At 40.6% G+C, this 26230-nt stretch overlaps 1 protein-coding gene across 3 annotated transcripts; it reads right to left on the bottom strand.

Annotated features, from left to right (window-relative positions):
- Positions 1–7471: 7471 nt before the first annotated feature.
- On the bottom strand, positions 7472–21326 carry LOC145445904 (AP-2 complex subunit alpha-2-like). Of its 3 annotated transcripts, none has more exons than XM_080324062.1 (24): positions 21232–21326; positions 19338–19406; positions 18536–18678; positions 18403–18474; positions 17754–17875; positions 17565–17694; positions 16965–17096; positions 15985–16063; positions 15773–15923; positions 15287–15455; positions 14740–14877; positions 14233–14415; positions 13675–13899; positions 13068–13262; positions 12658–12738; positions 12471–12601; positions 11627–11662; positions 10442–10524; positions 9503–9594; positions 9328–9446; positions 8916–9035; positions 8633–8709; positions 8450–8577; positions 7472–7818 (listed from the first exon to the last, which is right to left on the bottom strand). In XM_080324062.1, exons 1-24 carry the CDS (start codon positions 21296–21298, stop codon positions 7741–7743), a joined length of 2820 nt encoding a protein of 939 aa, XP_080180188.1. In that variant the 5' UTR covers positions 21299–21326; the 3' UTR covers positions 7472–7740. The 3 variants fall into 3 exon arrangements, with proteins under 3 accessions (XP_080180188.1, XP_080180187.1, XP_080180189.1); XM_080324061.1 differs by lacking the exon at positions 11627–11662 and adding an exon at positions 10816–10962; XM_080324063.1 differs by lacking the exon at positions 11627–11662.
- Positions 21327–26230: the final 4904 nt, after the last annotated feature.

The raw sequence follows: 26230 nt of genomic DNA, 5'->3' as shown, positions 1-26230 counted from the left end.
ACCATCGGCGCACCGCAGTGTTGTGTTCACGTCACTACTTTCGAATCCCCGCAAATTTTGACTCTGGAGTCAGGCAAGTCAATTAAAAAAACTCGAGTCACCACAACAATGACTTCGGTAATGGCTTTCTGCCAACGCCAACATATCACTGAAGCAGTGAAGCATACCGCACCACAGTCGAGACAATATTTTCTTATAATCTACATGTGCATTGCATTGTTTTTTCGCGAGTCGTCGCTAATGCGGATTTTTGTTACTATTTCTGACAAATCCAATATTACGATGACTTCTGTACCATTTATCCACAATTTTAACAGAGAATAAGGACAAAAATGGCTTCAATTCGACGCTTAACGCCAACATGTATGTGCTCGGCCGTTTTATCGCGTCTTGGTGCCATATCGTAGGTGGAGTTTGAATTTTTGATTTTACTATATTGACCCCAGGGATTTCTAAAAAATTTCTAAAAAATCCCTGTATTGACCCGTTCATTTTGAAACAAAACATTTCATATTTGCTCGATATTTGCACTTGAAACTATATTATATACCTCAAACTGCCCCTACAAGAGCTCTGTTTTCATGCGGATGGAGCGGTCTGGAAAACTGCGGGCTTCGGCAGAAATTCATGACCGAACTTTACGTGATATGTAAACAAACTAAACTGTGGTGAGGTGTCTTTTTGAATATGTTCGCTCGCTACAAGTATAACAGGTTCTGTAACTCCAAGAATCTCTTCAAGTTCCGATATCACTAGGACCTCGGATCTAAACCTGTTTATTACCATTCCAACAAGGCTAGCCTCTCAAAGTGGCTATCATATGCAACCGTGCATAGCGCGTTGCAGAACAGGTGACGCACGTCTGAGCGAACGACCCCAGAGATGAAATCAGGATTGCAATGAATCGAGTCGAGTTTTTTTTACAAATTGAAAATGACACTACTCGAATCAGTTTGTGTATTGACTCGACTTGTACTCGAGCGATTGCGCATGACTCGATCAAGTTATATGACTCGACAGTCGACATAATATATTAGCCTTATTTCAAGTCTCGTATATACTTGAAAAATTATCTGAGGAATTAAAAATGTTTAGAGTGAGAAAGTGAGCATATTATGAATCCGAGGCCTTCGGTATCACCCATGAGTTTCAAAGAAATGAGTTGAGCCTGACTTGAACTCTATAATCAACAGTGAACATTATGACTTGGACTCGAGTCTTAACATTATGACTCGGATTCTACCCGTTGCTCCCTGACTTGGACTCGACTCGGTGGTGAATTGAAAATGACTCGAGTCAAAACTATAGAAGTTCTATTGACTTGTGACCTGGTTATAACCCTGGACGAAACCTTCCACATTGTGACATTCAGTGCTATAAGCGAGCTCACAATCAAGTTTATACAGGCATACCAATAATCGCCTGTCTTTTTAACCCTCGCTAACCAACTATCGATTGAGAAACTTGAAAAGCCTGTTCGACAGATTGCGCATCAGTCACTTAGCGCCGACAACCAGGCACATGTTCGTTATGCATAATACATACATTCCGTCAACAAAGGACTAAGCGGAATCGAAACAGCTACGATTTTATCGCCGGCTCCGCCCAATTCGTCACACATCGACGACCAACGCAGAGCCTGAACTGAGTAACGTTTACTTCGGTCAAGAAGACTCAAGACGCTACCGGTGGCATTTTTTTATCTCCTGCCAACAACCGTGACTCTGCAATTAGATCGGTCTTTTCATAGAGCGGCTTCGCATGCAGAGTATGGACAACTATAAAATATTAGCTCTCCCAAATTAGATTAGAATTATTGAATTCGCAAAGTAGATACAACAATAATCAAGTTGAGATCATAGCAATTTTGAGTTGATTCTCACCAGCAGGAGAATGCCAAATGTCTGTAACACAGCGAGCTTGGCTCGTTTCGCACTATACAGTTCTCCTGTATCATTTTCAGGAAACCAAAAATGAGATTAGAATTAAAATGAAAGCATAGAAATATTCCTCTAATTGCATTAGATTAAATTACCGCTATTTCACTCAAATTAGTCTAACTTGACAACTAGAATGACCTACAGCCTTGCAAGACGATTCTCGACCGTGTAGTAATTGATTTTACGCTTCCATCCGGATGAGGCCACCCTATGAGTCAGGGGCTAGGATTTATATACGAATTTTCTTAAACAAATAAACATGTTACATAGGATAATAAATTCTTCCTGTTATGAGCTGCGAGAAATCACGCCACGAGGCATCCCAGGTGTCTGAGATTGGTTAAAGTATTCAACACTTGGACAATATCGAGTTTATCTGCACAGTTCAACACCAGAGTTCAACGTGACCCTAAGTGGATGCACATCACTGACTATCAGAGCCGGAAAACTGAAGATTTTACCAAATTTGTATAGAATCACATTTATTGAATTCTGAAAACTTGGAAATCAAATTAAACTCCAAATACAAAACCCAACAATATGAAACAAATTTTTAACGATGATGTGATATCACGAATCCATTGTAACGCTGTGAAACGTCATACTAAAAATTTGGGGAGCACGGGTGACCTTTGCTGTCTATTCTATTCTGTTACTGTCGGTTGAAAATTGTTAATTGCTGGTCATAGAAAAATCTCAATGATGAATTGAGCCAAAAGCTCGATATGAATTGACCCAAAAGTGAGTTTATCTAGCAGCATGTGAGTCTTAAGACAGGATAGGGTCAAATATCATCTAAGGCTTGAAAATTGGGAGAGCACTGTGTCATATATAAAGGAAAAACAGCTCAGGAACTCTAATTTTCAATCCTCAATCGGAGAAGATGTTTTCTTTTTCTATAGCTTGCTTCCGTTTTTTGATAATATTCAGAATATCCGTACGACTACTGATTGTGTCACATCCGTTTGAATATTTCTTCGATTCTAACGGCGCAATATCAGACGTGGAAGGGAGGTTGCTTTTTTGATTATAGTGAACCATGTCCCAGATGCCATCATTCCCTTGACGCACTACGGTACACTCGATGCCTTCAAATTCATTGTCAGCGGTTGTACTTCCAAAGTCATGCGTAGAAGCAACAGGTGCTCCGGTGCGACGCGGTACCATGAATTTACGTTTTTTAGGTTGATTATTGGCAGATATTGTAGCAGATTTGGGAGCTTCACACTGGACATGGTCAGTCGATGTCGGATTACTAAATTTTTCATTGCTGGGAATAGATTCGACTTGTATCAAATATTTTGAGGACTCCAATTCGTTACCAATGTTTATCGAAGACCGTAACGACATTTCATCAATCCGATTACGATTTTCATTCATTAAAACCCCAACACGTCCTTCGGCACTGATTTTAAGAAAACCATCTTGCCACATTTTGCATTTCTTCACTTTCTGGTGTGTGTATAAAACGGAGAATTCCTTCTCGACATTCACAGAGCAGAAACTTGATGTATCGGAGAGTTCTTCTGAAACATTCGGCTCTGAAACATTCTCCTTTGCAGGTTTTTTGAAGTTAAATGGCCTCTTGTTTTTGTAGGAATGAGCAGACGCGGCAGGAGAGGAATTTTCTTTCGTATTTTTGCATTCGTGTTCGGACACAGCGTCAATCTGGATTAGAAATTTCGGGGTCTCCAAATCATCACCGACATTTACATGACCCTTCAATTTAACTGAGCCGATTTTATTTCCCTCTTCATCTTTCAATACAGCGGTTCTGCCATCTGCTTCGGCATTAAGGAAGCCGTCTTTCCATGACTTGGCCTTTTTAGTTTTTTGGTGCGTATATAAAACTGAAAACTTCATTGCAATGCCAAAACGAATCTGCAGCTGCAGCTCGACTTGGATGGATGGAGCGACCAAAACAAATCGCGTGACGTCACATATTGCTACGCTTCAGTAAACGAATAGATTTTCAATCAGGCTGTCATTTTACTTTGAGCTGTGATCCAGCACCGGAAGAATAAGAAATATATATCACTCACCTGTACATCTAAACCATGTCTAAACCAAATGAAGGAATTACCTGAAACGATGGCAATGTCTTCACCGTGACCATATAATTCGCCGAAATCAGTTTTTCCGTAGATCTTGTCCTATCCTGTTGAATATCCATAGTAGGCTCATCCGGTTCTGAAGTAATAGAGCATGTAATGTTATCGCCCTGTAAAATATTGTAAGCCTATAAAATGTATATGCAAGAAACAAACAAATTATATGAATTTCTTTGCCATTCGTTTTTTCCGTATAGGGTTTGAAACAGAGGATTGGTGAACTACATTATAAAGTTTCGCTTCTTACCGTACCCAAACCACAATGCTGCGGCGACATCATCATCATCATTGGTTTATTAGCAATTTTATCAGTTCAATACTCCACAAAAATGCGATACAATGAAAAGAAAGAAAGATGTCGAAGCGACTACGAGTTGTCTATGGAATCGGACACCCACCTTGGCCTAGGCGATGTAAAGAGGAGACATGCAGTTGCACACTGAATGAAAGTAAAGAAGATGGTATAGAAAAAGGAAGCGACAAGAAATAGGGCGGCATGTCATAGAGGGCGAGATCGATGGCCGGCGGGATACTGTTCCACACATCAGGTCCGGCATATTTGATAGAGCGATGATCTTTTCAGTCGATCATACGATATTTGGACGACGTGGACGCCTTTGATTCAGAGGTAAAGAAGTCATTGAAGTATTCGGGGCAACGACCGCAGACATGTACGACCATTGTTTTGATAGGTTAATATACAACACAGAGATTTTTATTGATTCTTCAATCGGAATGCCAACCACAGAGAAAGGAAACAGAGAGAGGGAGAGGATCTTTATCTGTATATCAACATTACACAAGAAAAATGCAATACAGCAACATGCAAGGTAGACGGGAGGCTCGATATGACAAAGTCTTCAGAGCCGAGCCACCTTGGACAGGAGCAATTTTCGCGGTTGCTAACTAATAAATACATAAAATATTATTAATTACATACACAACATATATTTGTATTTCGATTATGGCTTTACCTGGCATGATTTGGAATGACTGTCTGCTTCGTCGCATTTCCCATGCCTCGCAGTCGATGCCGTGTTCGTGGTTCCTCGGAACGCCGGCCGGACAAACGGTCACTATGACAGTATATTGTTGTCAGAAAAGAGAATTGCATATTTAAATTTCATGCGGAATTGCGTATAGCTATAGTCTGTGGCTGAGTGAACAATATCATGCACGCTCCATGCGACCTGTCGCATCATCTGAATGGAGATGGCTACCACAGTATATCAACAAAACGCAGCAAGATACCTGCTAGCCTAGAGTCGACATGCGAAGATCGGGTTGCGAACTGTTTTGTGTTATTTCTGTTGTGGTGGACCGCTGGCCCGATAACGCATGTTGCTAGCTAAAGCCAGGTATCAGACGCAAAGGAAACATATACTATCTAGTATTTTTCTAGTAATAATTGACGACGTGGTTGGCATAAATCGCACCATATCACGGCAAATTATCCCGTAAGCTTATACGACGTTCTCTGATTAATTACTCCGTGAACACTCGGTTCCAAAGTTCTAGCCTTTGAACTCATTTATCCAAATAAACTATTAAATCTGTGGTCTGTGGATCGAGAATTCACTACCAGGACAGCAGCGGAAGCAAGGTCGAGTTACAGACAGACGGATTCGTTAAATTCAAGTTTGCACAATATGCACATACATTCAAGACCGACGATACGACCATATTTAAGAGGCGTGGTCTTCAAGTCAGCTGCAGTAGGCTATATCACAACCAATAATATTTGGAGCTACCATTCTACTTGATACTATTCTCTGTTTCGGTTCAAACCAGACTTGTACAAACTACTGGATTTTCAACACGCGCATCGCGCAACTCGGGGTAGAACTGAAGTTAACTCACCAGTGTGCTTTCCAGACGCTGCACCCATCTTGCCGCGAAGCGATATGAGTAGGCTACAGAGTGCAATCTACTTACGACTACTCGATGTCAGGTTTGGCATGAATTATGAATATCGAACACAAATGGGAGCAGCCGCGCAAGACGATTACCGGACCACGATCTGATATATATCAAATATCGACCTCGATTTTGTCACCTGTTCCGTTATATCAGAGGTCTCAAACTCAAATGTCCTCGCGGGCCAGTTTTGCAGTTTTGACGACGCCGCGGGCCGCAGCATATATATAGGGGTATTATATGTCTTTCCAAGTAGGCCTTATTTGACGGGATGGAATTGTCCTATTGAAAGTGAGCCGATCCAGCAGGCTGACAATAAACACACATCGTCAAATGTGATTTACTCTTGTATCAATTTAGGCCTGGCAGGAAAAAAAATCATCACATTTATAACTATATTGGCATATAATTCTTGTTGTACTCGATATATATATTAATTGTAAGATATAGACACAATATGAGTGGACAAATGTATGATGTCATCATTAAAGTTATCGCCTTTCGTTATTTCGTATTCATCAGATTGATAATAGAGACTGATCTGATATCACAACATTTTTGGGTTGGGCAGTGTAATTCCAATCCAGGATTCGGGTATACTCCTGATAAGTAGGCTATTAATCGCATTGTCAAATATCTTCGAAAATAGGAGCGGAAAAACATATAAATATAGCATGAATATATTAATGAATGCGTACTAGTAATAGCAATGTCGGAGCGCCGAACGGCCCATGTTGGAGCGTACCACTACGGTACTCGGTACCTTGAAGTGGCCTTAATAACATGGTTCAGCGACTAAGCGACCCAAGATGTAACTAATAGATTGCCACTGGTTGTCATAACTACTTGCTTAGTTAGCGAAATACCAAACTGCGACATTCTGATGTATTTATTCCCATGACACGCGATTAGTTTGTTGCGTCCATGGTTCTAACAATTCACGGCATTCCAAGTCCACTCGAGTCATTTTCATTTTTCCATCGAGTCAGCCCGAGTTCGAGTAATTTTAAGAAAGGTCGTGTCCAAATCCGACTCACAAATTTCAGTCACGAATCGTCTAAGGGTCAGGTTTTATCATTATGAAGTGAAAATGTGGCGAAATAGCCTAGTGAATCTTCCACTGCATGGTAGCGTTTGCAATTGATGTGATAGCGAAGTTTGATGAATAGTTTCAGGCTTTCAGAGCAATTTTAGAGGGAATTTACACTTTATAACCTGAAAAGATATATGTGATACTTATATATTGTCAAATTTGTAAAAATCTAAAATGTCGTCACGGGCCGCACAAAATGCTCTGGCGGGCCGCGTGTTTGAGACCTCTGCGTTATATTATCTTCTTTTTACTTACCGTTCAGCGCGAATGCCGAATTTCCACATCGCCTAGGCCAGGTGGGCGTCTGATTTCGAAGACTACTCCAAACCGTCTCGACAACTTCCTATGTTTTTTCCTGTATCGCAATCTTGTGTTTTTGATCCGATGATATTATAAATAAACTGATACGATTCATATACAATTTGGTTTATTCGTAATATACTAGATGTCTCACAATAATCGGAAATCATACAATGACGTGATCAATAAACCGAGATATAATGATTGATGTCATCTCTCGATATATGAGAAAATGCACTTGAGCACCAGACGGCCCAAAACGGGGGTGTCGTCCCGACGCAATATTCTTATTAGAATGACATCAAAGCACGGAATGAAACGTAATCGAGCAGTGCAGCCTGTGACAAAATAATAGCTTGGTCATCATGATTCCAAACGTTCAGAACTGCTCAAAGAGAAGAGCGACGAGAGATTTGGCGGCGTTTTCGTTGCTGGAGCGCAGAGTCATGCGGTACATCTGTCAAACAGATTTTGATAACTGGATAGTCAGTTCTAGTTTTTTAATAACATAAATGAGAACAAAATGCAGCTAATTTGATAGCAATTAGTGAAATGTTTCTATGCTCCAGTTTGCTTTTAATCTAATATCTCGTTTTTGTGAAAATGGCACATGAGAACTGTATCGTGCAAAACGATCCAAGCTTGCTGTACAGACATTTTCCATTCTCGTGCTTATGAGAATCAACCATGGTTCGATATGAAATGAACTCGGTTTTTGTTACACGTCTTTCTGATTCGGAATTGAATTATGAGGTTTTGCAAATCTGGTGATACTAAATCCAATCTAATCTGGCAAAACTGTAGCAATAATTAGAGGAGACCGTAACGTTGTACATGTACTTCAAGTAAATTTGTCTACTTGAACTACTTTCTCAAGGTTTTGTTTTAGATTACTTCTACTTCTGCAAGACAGGTTTCGATTTTCAGGCAAAATTAGGCCTAAATAATCTTTTACTTACTAGAGGACTGCTATTTCTGCTCGACTAGTTTACCTTTATTCTACTCGAGTACCAATGGTGGCCACTGAAAATTTTCCAGCCATCACACTCTGGTCACCAAAGTTCCCGAATCGTATTATCTCAACTCACGTTCGACTGTTTGTTGGGTTCGAGTCGCAGGAGGCAGCCAATCTGTGCCGTTTTGAGCTTCAGTACTCCGGCGCTGACAAAATTGCCTGGATTCGGGTCAATGTTTGGCAAGACAGACATCCCGAAGCCTGCGAATAGATCATGGAGATGATTTGAACCTTGACACAAACCGACAGATTCAACCTAAAATCTTCGCTTTGGAGCTTTCAGAATCCATGGGATGACTGGCTGGGAATATTTTTTGACACTCTTGCTCGGGCCTGCAATCATGAAATGTTTATAGAAAACGTTCAAAATGGAGGTGAAAAACTTCAGCATACAATTGAATTGAAAATATATTGATACTGAAATAAACCCGAATCCTTTTGGCTGACACTCGTAGGGGTAATCGTTTATTTCAATATCAACATAATACACAACCGTACATTGAAGTTTGAAATGTTTTTCTACAAAGTTCAGTTCTTACTTTCCGAGAGCTTTCCATCTTGCAAAGAAAACCTGCGAGTCCATCTCGGCAGGTTGGAAGAACTTGTTGAGCAACACGGGCAGCTTTAGTCGGATCGTCTGCTGGCTTCCAGATTGGTAGCTACAAACGAGGAGCATACACAGTTGGTTAATTAAAAAATTGTGAGCAATTCTAATTTGGAAAAAAACGTGGTAGCTGTAATTCTGATTCTAATCTATTTGGAAAGCTGAAACATCCCACTTGTCCAAGTCTGGATGCTATGGTACATGTATGTAATAATGTGTTGGGGCTAGGCCCCGTTATCTACTGCTGAAAACATACACCGAGACGAGAGGCCGTCCAAATGCCTAATTCAACACGTCAAACACCATGGCAACCAACTGAGCAACCTTCCAACCGAAATGAAGATAACCTGATGGTGATGATCGGGCATTCCGCAAAATCAGAGAGGCATTCGATGTTGACCATCTGCTGAACTTGAGCTCCGCCCTCCACTATCGAAGGAGCTTCTTTGCCCACAGCGATGTTGATCTGAAATAACGATGGTTCACTGGATGCGCACGCGTCGGAAAAACGTTCAGACTCACTTTTCCCTCGGTCTCAGAGGGCAGACTGATGGAGGTACGGAAATCCAATAACTGAGACGGGGTTTTGTTGCCGTAGAATAGCCCCACTCGACCTGAACAACACAGTTGGTCAGTAATTGACTGCTAGTACTCATTTCAAGTACTCAAGTTGATTTCACCGGATTTATTGTGACAATACCAGACGGTGAGACGGGGGCCAGCAACAAAGTGATTGCGCTTTTCAAGTTCACAAGTTGGATTTGCAGGCTTGCATCCAACTCACAAGGCTATGAGCCACAGGTCAATTTGATTCGAGTAAGTCGAGTCATTTTCAATTCACCGAGTCAAGCTCGACTGCAAGACAGGGCGCAACGGGTCGAGTCCGACTCATCGTGTTAAAACTCGAGTCTGAGTCCAAGTCATTGTGTTGACTGTTTATTGTTCAGCTCACTTCTTAGAGTGATTCGAGTCATGAATTAAGTTATTACCACACTACGGATTTGCCCACACACTCAAGTGGCTATGTTATTAAACTACTTCCATTTCTACACAACATATTTCAGTAAAAAAAAAATTTCTTTTCATACTTCTACAACTGTATAGCATATCTATATTGGAATGAGCCCAAATATTTCTGGCTGACATTCGTCAGGGGTAATCGTCAGCAAGCAGTAGAGAATTGAAAAGAATATTGTATACCAACCATTGTATCATCTTACAGGTGAAATGACCATAACAACTGAGGTCGAAATAGCCACAGTGTCAGGAAAAGACAATCTGTTATCAAAAATTGCATCAAATAGCTGTATTTCTAGTTTCATTTGGCGATTCGCGTTGGTCGCAAATTTTCGGAAGTAGCCTCCTCCGAGATGGACTGCTAGAAATATCCGACCATTCGACCAAATCTACTTTTCAAACGACTCGAGTAGTCTGTATCGCGACATCACAACGGTCACCCACCGAGATGTTCTCTGTACTCGGACTTGACGCCGATCTGAATAACGTCGTTTTCAAACAGAACTCCGTTGTGCTTGCAAATGAATCTGAACAGAAATAAATTCACATAGAATAAACAGAGAAAAATTTTCAAACGCACAATTGAACAAACTACAAAGCTAGGTACTTGACGGTCAACTAACTACTGGTTTGTTCGGGTCGTTTTCAAAAGTGAGTCATTCCAGTCAGAATTGCGAGTTTGGAAGAGCGGGTAGTTCCAGTTCTAGTTCTGGTTGCGCATTTTGTAAACACAGTAATTGTGTTCCGAGGAGTTGAACAGACGATATCAAAATTCGTTTTCAAGATCAATTTGAAAACTCAATCTTTCTACGTCTTACAAATCTACACTCGTGTCATCGGGAGACATTGTTTCATCACACATGCCGCTCGAATCAAACGGGTAGGTCGCCTGTTCGAAGTCGCCGTCCATTGCGAGAGCTTGACAGTCATCAGAGAAAGGTAGGTCTTGTGGCAAAGAATCGTCACTGTGGTAGATCGAGGATTGACGCACCAAGCAGACTATTTTCATATCTAGGGCTGGACACAATGATTGGAGTAGTCCGATCTGAATCGAGTGCTAATCCTAATGATTGTGTAGTGAGATATGATTTTTCGAGTACTGATATTAGATGCTCCTCGCCATTGTCGATTGATTTACAAGAATGATAGCCTCGATACTATCTTCCACTGTGTAAGCCTTGATACCGCGATTGGTTGTATCGTGGCATACGAAACATATAGCACAAAGCTATGCCGGTTAATGGAAATCACATATCTGTGAAGTCAAGATCAACACAGAGCATTGTCACGAAGTGCAATGAAATTGGATTGGTTGAAAAAATGACAAATGATCTTTAATGCGATGTGGAAATGGGATTATATTGTTTGTAATCGCAGAAAAGGTACAGATTTCAACTTTCGTCTTACATACTATCATGACTTGATAATGAGCGATTCTTAAACACTCGACACAGAACCTAATACTCGATTCAGAATGAAATCACTCAGGCACTCGATTTAGCCAAGCCTTAGTCACATCAAACGGAACGACGGAAATGCAAATTACGGACGAAACGAGACACTCGTCCTGCGAAATTCTCTTCACACAGAATTAAAGCCACGAAAATTGGACACAACGGCAACAATCACCTCAAATAGCTTTCCGGAATCCCCCCACTGTCAGCGCTGAATAACAAGTCAAAAAATCAAAAGGCTACCGTCAACACAAGTCACAGAGTTCAGTGACAAAGCATACTTTATCCAAGAACTCACTCAAATCATTACGGTTTTAGATTACTCCAACTTCCACTTCAGCCACCGCTTACAGGTACACAACTCCAATATCCACTTGCATCATACATTGCTATTGGATGAACCAGAATAGCTTTGGCTGACACACAGGGGTAATTGTCAGGAACTAGCAGACATTTCGAGGGCATATTGTATATCATAAATCGTATTACGAAATATGACATCAGTGGCATGAAAATTAGAATAATCGAATTCGAATAATATGTTTGCCTCAATTCCCACTTGTAGAAGCGAAGCTATTTTTATGAAAGAAAATAACATTTTTTTTGAAATTCAAACTGGATACTCCACGAAATTGGTTGCCTAAAAAACGATGCGTAGCCAGTTTGGCTCAATTCCAACCGATAGTAGTTAAGTTAATGGTGTTCAGAATTATGGACCTGGAAAAAATAGTATTTACAATGGGCAATTCTATAATTAATAATCGAACGATTTCGCACCGTGAATAATTTTTTTTTTCAAATCTAGAATTGAACCAAATTTGATGCGCAGCGTATTTTTAGGCAACCATCAATTTGATCGAATAGTCTGTGAAATTTGGAGAAAAAAGTTATTTTCGAACCACCCTACTGTACAATGTGTATTTTGTATACCGGTACAATATGAGTTTTATTATTATTATTACTTCTACTTGAGTTCCGATGCCCCTACTTGAGTAGCTGGAATGAAAATAATTTCATACTTTGGGATGTTTGTATCCAACACCGGAGGCTCCGTCGCTGCTTGATTACCAAAAACGTCCACCAGAAACGAGCTTTGCTTTTCGGCCGGAGCCGGAGATCCCAGACCCAGAAGGTCCACGGCTTCGTTTTGCTGCAGTTGTCATGAAAATGAACGAGGGGGCTCTCGTCGTTACAAGAAAAGCTTACCTTTGGGACAGAAACCTGTGGCGGTGGGGACGCGGCTTTTGTGTTAGACGGAGAATCTTCTTTTTTTTCTTTCTCAATAACCTGCCGACACATTGTCATGTCAATGAACTTCAAAGACCGATTCTATTTTCAGTTTTATTTGCTCATCTGCTATTCAATTTCTTTTTTAATTGGGTGAGGATAGAATTTCACACAGTAAATACTGCTTTTCTCAAATCCCAGACATGCTTCCACAGGTTTGAATTGAGCCAAATTTGAAGTGTAGTGTTTTTTTTCAGACAACCTATCAATTTAAGCAAGTAGCCAGTGATATTTGGAAAATAATTCGCTTTTGAACAGCCCTACAAGCTCAAGTACAGTTGACGATATCGCGAAAAACACAAGCCGAAATCGGGGGGTGGGTGACTCACGCTAGCCGAGGAAGGCTTTTTCTTCTTGAGTTTGGCCAGAATGGAGGATTCTCGCTCTGGGAAAGGCGGCATCTCTTCCAAGACGGTGGCCAGGACGTCCTGGGACGCGATCGAGCTCAACTTTAGGTATTCCAGGGCTCTTTGCTGGAGCTCCACGTCAGCATTACGCAATTGGTTGTTGTTGTTCAGAACGTCCTGCGACAAACAAACTAAAGCTTTACCTACTGGTGCTTACGACACCAAGGTTGAACAAATAAATAATTTTGATCTTTTCCAATTAACATTGGAATTCTGATTTTTCCCAAAATTACACTACAATTAGAATTGTAGCGACACAGCTATTTCCAAATTAGATCAGAAATCAAGTCACTGAATTGGCGGAAACAAATCAGATTCCAGTCTCATCAGCACGACAATGGAAAATGTCTGTACAACAAGCTTGGCTCGATTCGCATGATGCAGCATTTTCAGGAGAACCAGATTAAAATCAGAGAGCATAAAAAACATTTCACAAATCAGATTAGAATTAGATTTCCAGCATTTCGTTTCAAGTCTCATGAGACATGTAAAATGATCCAGTTTTTCAAGTCGAATTTCCAACGGCTACCTGGATGTTTTTTTTGATCTCCGGAAACAAGTTGATGAATTTGATGTAAGCGCTGAGGAGGAGGGCCCTCGTCGAGGGGGTGCACAGATGGAACTTGGAATGGAGCAGGTCGAACTGGACCAGCGGGGAAGAGCGGGGGTCCCCCGCAATGAGGTTGCCAAACTCCCCGAGAATATAGCCGCCCACTTTGACCATGTTTTCGTGGCAGGCCGGCGCCTGGAGGTTCTGCAAAATAGATAGGCCTACGTGTTCGATTTCAGAGTAATCAAGTAGATTTTGCGTACTTATTCAAACCTATCTTTTTAGATTACTTCCATTCCAATCCCAAGTTTTTTAGGCCTGTAATACGTATCATTTTCCTTGCAAATCGCTATTTCTGCATGGGTAAAAACTGACGACAAATCGAGTACCAACCGTGGCGACTTTGAAAATGTATTATCAAACCGACATCCCACTTTGAAAGAAATATCGGTATCGGCCATTAGAGGCTGTAGAGCAGTGGTTCTCAACCTGGGTTACCCGGACAGACTCTACATGTGTCGGTTGTCATGGCGATACCTCAAAAACGGTCTTTGCCGCGTATCCTTGCGCGTCGTCTCGATTGATCACGATCTGGATGACGCGATGCCAGACTTCCTCGGAAACATAATCTCCTGCCACCTTGATCAGTTGCAAGATGGTGTCCACGTACCAACGATAGTCGGAAGCGTACTTCTCTGCCAGGATGGCCACTTTCAAAACCTGAATGACACAGAGTGAGCACAACAAGCACACTTGCAAAAAATACCAATCGAGTTAACTAACTAATTACTGCTTTTTGAGTAGTTCCAGTTCTTGCAAATTTTGAAAAGTGAGTCGGCCTACTTCTAGGTATAGTTGTTGTTGCGAGTTTTGGAAAGTGAATACCGGCAGTCTAATTCAAATTGCAAGTTTTGAAAAGTGAGCAGTCCTAGTTCTAGTTGCAAGTTTTGGAAATGGAGTAGAACTAGTTGTGCGATTTGAAAATCCAGTAGTTTATACAAGTGTGGCAACAACATAACGTCTACAAAACACATCTATCCGCACCATCTCTTCCCGTATGGCGTAGTCGGCCAGTTCCAAATAAGCCAGCATCTCCGCCACGATTTCCTCAGAGTTAGTCTTGTCGCACATCGCATACAGTAGATCGACTGCTCGTTGGCGTACGCTCACGTCGCGCTCCGTCTGTCAATCAATTTAGTTCTGCTTATTTCCACAGAATTCGAGCACTCGGATCTGAACCCAGCTTAAATTCACCGATTCGAGTCGGGTAAGGAGAGATGATTCATTCCAGTGTGGAAATGATACTCTCTTTGCCAGTTGGAGTTAATTTATCGACGAAAATGATGCTTTCGACACTATTTTCCTCTGCAATGGTCGTGTCGCAACATACAAAACACGTAGTACAAATCTACGTACGTTACTGGAAACGACGTATCTGTCAAGTCGTGACCGACTTACAGCACTGTCGCGAAATGCAATGTACATGTGCTTTTCCGGTGCCAATATCAACACATTTTTCAGTTGTATACCGAACTTGAGTAGCAACGTTAACTCAACCTATTATACCCGGCTTATTTCCTCATAACGTCACCTTGAGCGCATTGATGACGGTCTCCCGATGCTTCTTGACTGCCTCGGCAGAGAACTCCGACCCGGCCAACATGCACATGCTCTCCAGAGCCAGATAACGGAGGTTTGTTTCTCGGTGCTGGAGGAAAGAGCCCAGCTGATTGCACGCTCGGACCAGCAGATTCGGGTCGCTAAAGAGAAATTTCAAGTTTCAGATGTACTGCGGAGGAAAGTGTCATGCTGAGGCCTGTTTGTAAAGTTTTTGTTTTCCTCCGGCCAGACTTGTACAAACTACTGGGTTTTTTAAATCCGCAACTTACCGATACACAGCTGACTACATTCAATTCCGAAGCAACTCATTTGAATATGACCGGAATTTGACCGGTGAAAGTGTGAAATGGGATAGGTTCGAACCCACAAAATTCACCCCCGGCTACGCCACTGTCAGTAGCGATGACCCTGAGCTAGCAATGGCTGCAAGAACGCCACACAAAAGAACACGACAAACCTGTCCATATGTATGATGAGAGAGATGGCCTCGAAAAGAACGGCGTTCTTTGCGTTGGAATGCTGAACTTTCTTGGATTTCGGCGGCTCCATGCATTTGTTCAAGATCACGTCCAGACATTCGACCAGGCGACCTTTAATGGCAGGTTCCTCTACAAAACAGAGGAACGTGTTACAGAAGATAATGGATCTTTGACTGATGCAGAAACTTACGCGGAACCGGATAGCATTGCAGAAGCCTCAGCAGCTTGACGCTGAGCCACGGCGCCGGGACAAAATAGTACGTGTAATCCTGCAACGAAACAGACTATCATTTGAACAGACTCTAGGACACGGGGTTCCAAATCAAGGGGTGCAAGATGCATTGTGGAATGAGGTCTGTGCGCTATCTAGAGCCCAAAATAGAAACACCAACTGACAAAATCTGGAATATTTTCTTGACAGATTTATTCAATTCAAATATTTTCGACGAGTCACGCATGGTTTCATGTCAATGGTCTTTTTGATTTTACTATATAGGTACCAGTTGTGTCGAAAATGCACAGGGGTACGAAATATCTTATGGAAATCTCAAGGGATACGAGCCGCTAAAAAGGTTAAGAAACGCTGCTCTAGAAGCAGACGGTACAGAACCAAGTCATTGCTGGCAACTAGTAGACAATCGGAAAAACTTGTGTAACAACAATGATCTTGTCAACAAATTCTCTACTAGTTCCTGATAATTACCTCTGCCTTACGCTCAAATAGAAGTAAAAGTCATGGAGGTGATTTAGTAATCAGAATCGATACTCAAATTTCTTAGCAATTAGAAATAGAAGTAGCACTTCCCAAGATATACCAAAACTACTTGAAGCGGAATTAGGAAATGTCTGAAAAGCACTCAAGCAAGACGTTTTCTGGCATTCCATCTACTCAAGTACCAACGCTGACTTCCAAATCCCAATGTCTGCTTGCATCTGAGTAGAAACATATGGCATTATTTCTACTTGAGCTCCAGTCCTCTGTACCATCAAAGATACGACATACGAATATTTCATGACACGACTGTTGACATACAAGATACAATGTTCATTTCAATTGTGTTGCTGACGATCACCTTTGACAAGTATCAGCAAAAAAATTTGGCTTCAGCTCAATATCATTCAATATGTTATTCAATGGTAGGCTATCGGAAGAACATGCAACACACGCACCTGCAGGTCTGTATAAGTGGAGGTAACAATGCGGCTGAATCGCGACACGGCCAGAGAAACGCAGCCACGATATTCGTCAGGATTCAGTTGGGCGAGAGAATGAATCAAACTGGTCGCGGCCGTCACAACGCCCTGAAATCGATTACACAGAACCATTATGAAAATTTATAATTGAAAAAGAACAGTTACGCAACTACACCAATCACATTTGTACAAACTACCAATCTAGATAGTTGACACTGCCAGTCAACTAACTACTGTTTTTTTTCTGTAGATAGTTGTAGCTCTAGTTAAAGATTTTGAAAAGTGACTAGTTCTACTTTTAGTCGTGGATTTTGAGGAGTAGTTATAATTCTAGCATCGGAAAAGTGAGTAATTCTAGTTTTAGATGCAGATCTTGAAAAGTGATCAGTTCTACTTCTAGTAGTTGAGGATTCTGAAAAGCGACCGATGCTTCAGGATTGAATCCTGTTAGATTGGTTTTACCGAGTTAGTCGTACATGACATTTCAAGGTCGTTCGTTCCAGTCGTAGTTGCGCATTTTTAAAAGGCAGTGGCTTGTACATGTACATTGTACATAGTACAAATTTTGACACCAACCATATGCTGGTCATTCAACAGATGAATGACCCGGGAAGACCATTCTCCAGGTGCGAGGCAGTTTGGTGCGGTTCTCAGCAAACGTAACAGACAGAGCGCGGCAGATTGTTTGACAATGTTGATTGTGTCTCTAAAAATCAATCCAGCCATTAAAAAACGATGCAATTAAGTAAATAAAACGTGACCCACGGCGAAACAAGCAGCTTCGGTATCTCCGGGGCAAAAGCCTCTGCCATCTCCGGTGATCCAATGTTGGCGATGCAGTGCAGGGCCAGGTTGACGTGGATTGGGTTTGGCGATGAGATATCGTTCTAAACAATTTCAATAGAAATCTGAATCAAATACTTATTCTAACGGTTCGGTCTAGTATTGTGAAATGATTTTCAAGAGAACTGAAATTACACGTTCTTGACCAGTGACCACGAAGAGTAAATTTATCAACCGCAATCATAATTCCGATACTATTTTCAGCAGTGAAAGGTAAACCTCGATTGGTCAAATTGCAGCGTAGAAAACATCGAGTACGTTCCAGTGATTCCCAACGTGGTAAATTTTGAGATACAAGGGGGCGATTGGGCGGACAAAATGTTAGAACATCCAGGGAGACAAATTTGGTTACCACGGCCAAAGCCAGATTGTTCTGCATATGACGCGAAATTTGACTTCAAGGTACATACATAAAAGGTACATATTTCTTCATCACTCATATTATTAAGAGATCATCATGCGCGATAGGCCTACTCGACTCGAAGCCAAATGCTCTATCCAGAATCGAATCATTCAGTAACTCTATTTCGCTCAGTCCTGACGGTCACTGATAAAAACAGGAGATACCCACCTTGATATTCTGAATGATCAACTTGATCAAATCGGAATTTGAGCTCACCAGCACCGAGATGAAAAGATAGCCCTGCAAAAATCGTGCGATAGCAACAGCAAGACATGGACAACATCTACATTGCAAATCTCACAATCTGCTTCTCCGTGTATTTGTTCGAACTCAGCAGATTGACGGCTTCCATGTGGCCAAAGTCAATGTCGTGGCCAAGAAGAAAGATGAACAGGAGCTTGCACACATATTTCTTCTTGCTATATCCGTCTATCGTTTTGTCTCCTGTAAGTGATGTCAGTCTGATGTGAACAACTAAACATACTTCCAATGACTGGAGCATAATGCCAGTCCTCGAAATCTAGTCTAATTCCTGAAATGCTTCTTTGCTCTCAATTGATAATTCAAATCTAATTTGTGATTTTACTGAAAATGTTACGGGAGAACTACATAGTGCAAAACGAGCCAAGCTCTGTGTACAGACATTTTCAAATTTTAAATTAGTTTATGGAATTCAGTAATTCTAATTCTAACCTAAATTTTAAATGCTTCAATGCTCTAATTTTAATTCTTATCTAATACCGTATCTGGTTTTCCTGAAAATGCTGCAGGAGAACTGTATCTTACAAAATGAGCCAAGTTTGGTGTACAAACATTTGTCATTCTCAGAGAATCAACTCTGATTTGAACTGGACTTGATTTTTGCTGCATTGCTTTCTGATTCGGAATTCAAACTTTTGTGAATGCAATCATTGTAATAATAATCTAATTTGAAAAAACGTGCAACGGTAGCTATAATTCTAATTCTAATCTTATTTGGAAAATCTAAACACTTTCTGGCTCTGACTGTAAAGCAATCAGGAAATTATACTGGCCGGCGAATTGCTTCCGTGACGGTTGATGGCAGTTTGAAAATTTCATCGACTAGTCGCTACGAACATCACCTTTAAATTTTGAGCGAATGTTTGCCAGTTCCTTGTTGATTCGTTTACTTTCTGCCTCCTTGCTTTTGCCTGAAATGCAAACCAAAAACATCTGTCATTTTCGAGGCCTGGCATGATCTTCTGATACCAGAGCTCAATTTCATTACCAGAGAGTGGTTTAGGTAGGCTATATATTTTTGTTTTACCACCAATTAGGTTATCAAACTCACTAATATATTCAAGCATGTCATTACTCACAGTATTAAAACTGGCAAATAACAACGTAAGCTGGAGTGGGTGAAAATTTATGCCGATTATTATTGAATACGATAATTTGACACAATCAATTACTTGATATCTTAAAGGGCTACAAATTATTTCTTAAATCGACATGAAGCATCTCAGCTGTGTAATTTGTTCCATATAGAATTAACCCCATCCCAAAAAATAAAACAAAAACTATACGTAGTTCACTGAATTAAATCCAAACCAAGCATCATTTTTAAATTATTTCTTAAATCAACACTAAACACTTCGCATTTCTTTGAGCAAGTTGTTCCATAAAGAACTACCCCAATCTCAAAAAAAACATACGAAAAATATAGGTCGTTAACAGAATTAAGTCTAACAGCTGCATTACTCTTTGCATTGAGTCGGGACTTGCGTTTCCTGAATGGTCCACTCAACCCCATTGAAGTGGGACTATTGGACTCCAGCCGTTTCGGTGCCAGGACATAGCATGACATGCATCAGGTTTAGGTCACTAGATTATGATTTAGATCCTCCAGGCCGGAAATCATTGAGGCAAGTTTTCCATTGGTACCATTTTGATATAATTCCAGGCTGTTTACACATATTCGTAAGGGCTGGGCATAATAATTGAGTACTTGAATCTAAATCGAGTACTAATTTTAACGACTCAAATCGAGTAAGAGGGAGATTATTTTTCAAAGTACTGAAGTTATACACTCATTGTCACTAAGTTAATTCATCAACTAAAGCTATAGTTTCGATACTATTTCAACTAAGAAGGCTTTGAAACCTCGATTGGTCGTATCGCAGCATAGCCTACGAAACATGAAGTACAAAGCTACCCACGGTACTGGAAGTGACATATCTGTCAAGTCGTGATGAACCCACAGCATTGTCACAAAGTGCAATGAAATAAGAAACAGACCAAATGATCTTTAATAAATTGTAGAACTGTCATTTTATTCTTTTTCGTAGCATAGAAGGTGTCACATATTTTGAGCTGTTGAGATCAACTCAAATACTAGACTCAAATCCTAATACTCAATTCAGAATCAAATCGCTCATATACTCAATTCTGTTCAGCCCTGGTAATCGCCAAGAGCCTCAACAAACCAACAATTGGGAACTTATTAAGTCAAACCAGCAACCATTGATCTGCTGGCGTTGGTACGGAGTATCTCTCCCAAGTTACAGCCGACAACATGGTTCGAACTAGGATCCGATTATTCGATCCAGAATGTCAAATCCGAGCAATTTCTACAGTAGGCCGTTCAAAAATAACCTTTGCTCTCAAACTTTACTGTCTGCTCATGACATTGTTAGGATGTCGAAGAACAATGCATAACGAATTAGGCTCAATTCCAACCCGTAGAAGCAAAGTTATTGCAGTAGAAAATTTTGGATTGGATAAAAATGGAAAATTCTATCATTATTCACGATGAAATTGGCCACTGTAAATAGGCGCTACTATTTTATCAAATCCAAAATTTTCTACAGGTTGGAATGGTGTAGCCTACAGCGTTTTTTAGGCAATGTAACAATGTCATCAAGTAGCCGGTCAAATTTGAAGAAAATGTTAATTTTGAGTAGCCCTATTGTACCGTTAAGAAAATTGAAGCAATATTAACAACTCAATGAGATGTAGCCTAATCATGTAACTTACAATTTCTGATATCAGCAATAAATACAGAAAGTCCACGCATGCCATCGCCTCGGGAAACTGCAGGCATCCTGCTAAATTAGTATACAACTGCAAGTTCAAATAACATTTATAGAATTAGGAGTGACTCTTGGGGGTACAAAACATTCATTTTCATATTGAAATTAACCAGATCATTTATGGCTGACACTTGTCAGCAACTATAGAAGAGAATAGTGAAGAACTTTGTATAGGCCTATATCAATATTCGTATCACTAAATATGACGTCACCGCCATGAAATTCATAATTCATGACTCTACGATTAGCCCTGACGAGTGTCAGCCAAAAACATCAAGGTTCATTTCAATATGAATACATTATTCAGTTAGCCAATATATATATAGAGAGAGAGAATTTTTTATTCATCATCGCAAAATAACAAAACAGGCAACAAAATAGCATAAACTTCAGAATCACGGACACATGATTGTTGTAACACGGGGTGATTTAATGGTCTAGACTTGAAATCATTAATTCCTGAGCTTCTGATTGATCTCTTCGCCTCAATTATTCAAACTTTCATGCCGTAGACATCATATTTGGTGACAGGATTGTTGACATACAATGTTCTTTCCAATTCTCTACTATAGTTGCTGACGATTACTCCTGACGAGTAGCAGCCGAAAATATTCGGGTTTATTTCAATATGAATATAATATTCAATTGTAAACTAATCGAGTGTAAAATCCAGTCCAATTCCATTTTCCAATAGCCTAAATCCACTTGAGGCAAAACAACACATTAAAGATCTAATTGTCTTCTTTCAAGCCAGCCGGATACCCTTTTGAACGAAATATGACACTAGGATTATCTTTTTACTGCAGCATTGGTTATTTCATAATAAGATTTCAAATATGACACTATAGGAATGTCTTTTTACTGCTGTGTTGGTTACTTCATAATAAGAATTGAATTCAATTCAATTCAATTTATTGCTAAAAATTTTATCATGTCAATACACCACAAGACTGTGATACAATGAAAGACAGGAAGGTGCAGTAGCCTATAGCCTAGTCTTCGAAATCAGACACCCACCTGGCCTAGGCGATGTAAAAAAGGAGGCACGCACACTGAATGAAAAGTAAAAGGACAGTAGACAAAAAAGGTGACATGTGTCAGAATGCGAGATCGATATCACAATCACAATCCCAATCCCTATCGGTGGTCAGCCGTTTCCATCATAAAAGTCATATTATTCGTCATTCGGCTATAGTTCCATTACTAAAAGTCATGTAACAAATTTCAGAGAACCGGTACATCCTGGCTGAGTCCAACCACTTACAATGCCAATCGCTGATTCACACAGAGCAGAGATTTGGTATACGTGTACCAGATATGTAAAGCACCACAGACCCCACCCTTAATGATTGGATTATGCACTAAACATCAACATCATAAGAATTGACAGTTATGGGCAACACTGATCAGAACATATATATTCGTGGGAAACATGGTTGATCGATGTTCTAAGTGAACATTGCCAAACATACTGAAGAAGCATGAAAATTCTTACTCCATAGCACCATAACGTGAATTATGTGATCAGTTAATAACGATACGGTGCATCCTTGAAAATACTTTCTTACTGTTGCGTTGCATTGCGTCACAATCTTATGGTAAATTGATAAAACATAATACGAACCGATCAGAATATTTTTACCGAGAGGGACTTGACAGAGTGGGCATTAACACATTGATAGATAATCAAAGTTCTATTTTCTTTACGTCTCAAGTCGAGAGGCTTACGTCCAAGATTTCATCACATCCGAAGGGAAACTGCAATAATTCAATTAGCTATTCCAACCAACTAAAAAACCATCAACTAACAGTAATTTTGAAATGAAAATGATAGATATAGAATGATGTAACAGTAGGCTTACCATATTTTGGAAATCTAAAAACAGGACACTTTTTCAGAAATTTGAGATTGCAAAACAGCAGAATTCTCAAAAACCGGTGAATTTTTCCCACTTTGTGATCGGTTGACGAAAAAAAAAAAAGTCATCTTTCCAGAGCTAGAATAACCGTTTTTCACTCCGAAATACCCGCCGGAGCATCAGTTCTGTGCTAATTTACGGCATATCACTCGCGATTTGCTCTATGTCTGACCTAAATTTTCAAGAGAGGACAAAATCTCAAAAAAGAGGACAAAAGGGCGTCCTCCGAGGACACTTTCAAACAAGTCAAAAAAGAGGACAAATCCTCTTAAAAGAGGACGTATGCTATCCCTACGAAACAGGCCATTCTTAAGTGTCAAGTGACATACCCTGTCACCCTATTCCTGTTATAACCCTACCGTATCTACTTGGCGCATTGCGCTGACAGTTTTTGTGGACAATATCTCATTTTTTCACGACATAGCAAGGATAAAAATCAAGTCTTGCTAGTCAACAACAATCTGGAACGCAAGAAATAACATACTATCTGTCCAAAATCTCCACATTATACGCCCGATCTACGATATCGATTGGCGCCGTCACATCAGCAATACGACTGTGGTCGGTGCTTGAAGACCACACACCAAACGCCACGCGGCTGCTGAATTGCCGCATTGCTATAACTATGGAATTATGGAATGTGACTAGGGTCACATTCCATAATGGAATCATAGCAATTTACAACGTAGCTATGATGGAATTGTACTTAGCTTACTTAACTTATAACCTATACTTAGTTATCAATAATGTTACGAGGGGATGCGATATTATTATACGTAGCCAAGTTTTCTTTACGTACGAATAATGATATTCGGGGTTAAGGGAAAGGTTTAAATATTTCAACATCAGAGTCAGGCCAGATCAAAACACCGATTGAAAAGATAAGAGGCGGACACCTTGTCGAAAGGAGTTGGAGTAGTCTTTCACATTACATTTCATTCAGTGTGCAATGTGCTTGCCTCCATTTTTACATCGCCTAGGCCAGGTGGAAGTCTGATTTCGAAGTGTCCATCCTCAAGATTACCGGACCACGACTAGGGTTGGATTATCCGGATAACGGTTAACCGGTTAACCGCAGGTATTTTCACTATCTGATATCCGGATATTTTTCTGCCGGTTAACCGGATAAAAAAGAATCGTTGCTAATGCATTTTACACGTTTTAGTAAGCTTCAATAAGTCGTATTCAGTGTTGGCGCGGCCGATTACCGAGAAGCGTGTTGCCAATTAGCGAGATGCGTCTGTACACATCGCATAATGTAATGTGACGCGATCTCCTGCTGAGAAGATCGTTAAATTAGGTCATTGATTGCCGCGCGCTCGGCTATCGTCTCTGGCCTGATTTATCGCGTCTTCAACAAGCCGATAGTTCCACTGGATTGAAGAATCGCATCTGCAATAGGCCATGTGCAGTGTACACACTATTCCATCGCTGGCCTGCACAATCGCATCTTGATTAGAGGTCGACCGATTATCGGCTTGGCCGATTATCGGCGCCGATATTTGGAACTTTCTCGAATATCGGTATCGGCCAATCTAGGCCGATATCGCGACCGATATTTTATATCTAACTACAATCTACCTTTTCTGAACTGATCTGCAATTCTGTATCATGTTTTGATTTTCGGGTTATCCCAAATTTCAACGAATGTTCACAATTAAGCAATAAAGTCTTTTCGATTTCAGTTTTCTCGTTTGTTGTTCACCTTTCTGTGGCATGAACAAGTGCCACCTTGCCTAATATATAATATTTTTGGCGAAATAGTTCTCTGCTCCATCCATATTAATATCGGCCTATGATATCGGTTATCGGCCTTGTGAGCGTCGAAATATCGGTATCGGTATCGGCCTGTAAAAATCAATATCGGTCGACCTCTAATCTTGATTGGCTTGGTGCTCACGATATTATCGTTGACCTACACAATCGCATCTGCAATAGGCCTACGAACGATATAATCGCTGGCGTAACCATCTCGGACCCAGCATGCATTGGCTCCTATCTCTTCATGGCTTGTTGACGATATGCCGTTAAGTGTATTCTAATTAGTGATTCTGAGAGTGACACCGCGAAACTGAATGACATCGAATGTTCGCAAAAATGTGCGTGCGTGCAAGCGTAATTGATTTCCGCTGATGATTAATTCGAAAAAAAAAGATCGAAACCCCCTGATTTTATTTCAATCCCCCTACATTTTCGGCTGGCTGCGTGCCTGATCACGTGAATTAGAGCGAGGTATTATGTCGGCATCAATTCCAGTATCAGCTAGCCGTCTTTCTAGTACTCCAAACCTAAACATAAGGATGGTCAAAAGGATGTAAAGCCGTTGAAGTTTCCGGCGTACGACCTGCCAACCTTTTGACTCTCTACGAAGCGCTGCTTTCTATTCAGCCCACTTCTGTGGAAGCTGAAAAAGCATTCAATGAACGTGGACTCTTTGTTACAAAATTCCGGTCCCGGCTACAGGATCCCACAATTGATGCATCTGTGCTTTATAGAGAGGGCATTGCAGAAGCAGTGAACATTAAATTTGCGTGGTTTTTCTCGTATTCGCTCATACTGCGCGCGTAGGTAGGTATACTCTACAATAACACTGTGTAATGATTTTGCGATCCGTTTTACATGCAGACCTAATGAAATCGATTGTCTTTTAGCAGTTATTATCCGGTTAACCGGTTAGATAAATTCCAAAATATCCGGATATATCCGTTATCCGGATAGTGAAAATTATTGATATCCGAACTAACCCTAACCACGACTGACCTATCGATCTCGCTTCCCGTGACATGCTGGCCTATTTCTTGTCGCTGCCTTTTCTATACTATCTTCTTTACTTTCATTCAGTGTGCATGCCTCCTCTTTACATCGCCTAGGCCAAGGTGGGTGTCCGATTCCTTGGAGGTACAGATCTTCAATATACAATCGAACAGTATATTGATATTGAAATGAACTCGAATATTTTCGGCTGACACTCGTCTGGGGTAACCGTCAGCAACTAGTAGAGAATTGGAAAGAACACTGTATATC

Source organism: Botryllus schlosseri, chromosome 9 (genome assembly GCF_051294905.1).
Source record: "Botryllus schlosseri isolate E-star chromosome 9, Bs_hap1, whole genome shotgun sequence".
NCBI lineage: Eukaryota > Metazoa > Chordata > Ascidiacea > Stolidobranchia > Styelidae > Botryllus > Botryllus schlosseri.
Note: the sequence above shows the minus strand (reverse complement) of the source record. Positions and strands in the feature narration are given on the sequence as shown.

What these genes read in the sequence shown, in the direction of transcription:
- LOC145445904 (XM_080324061.1), bottom strand. Translation starts at nt 21,298, where the DNA reads ATGCCTGCAGTTTCCCGAGGCGATGGCATGCGTGGACTTTCTGTATTT. An exon ending in AGATCAAAAAAAACATCCAG is followed by an intron (nt 13,263 to 13,674) that starts GTAGCCGTTGGA and finishes TGTTTGTCGCAG; the next exon opens with GACGTTCTGAACAACAACAA. An exon ending in AACCCAACAAACAGTCGAAC is followed by an intron (nt 7,819 to 8,449) that starts GTGAGTTGAGAT and finishes TCTGTTTGACAG; the next exon opens with ATGTACCGCATGACTCTGCG.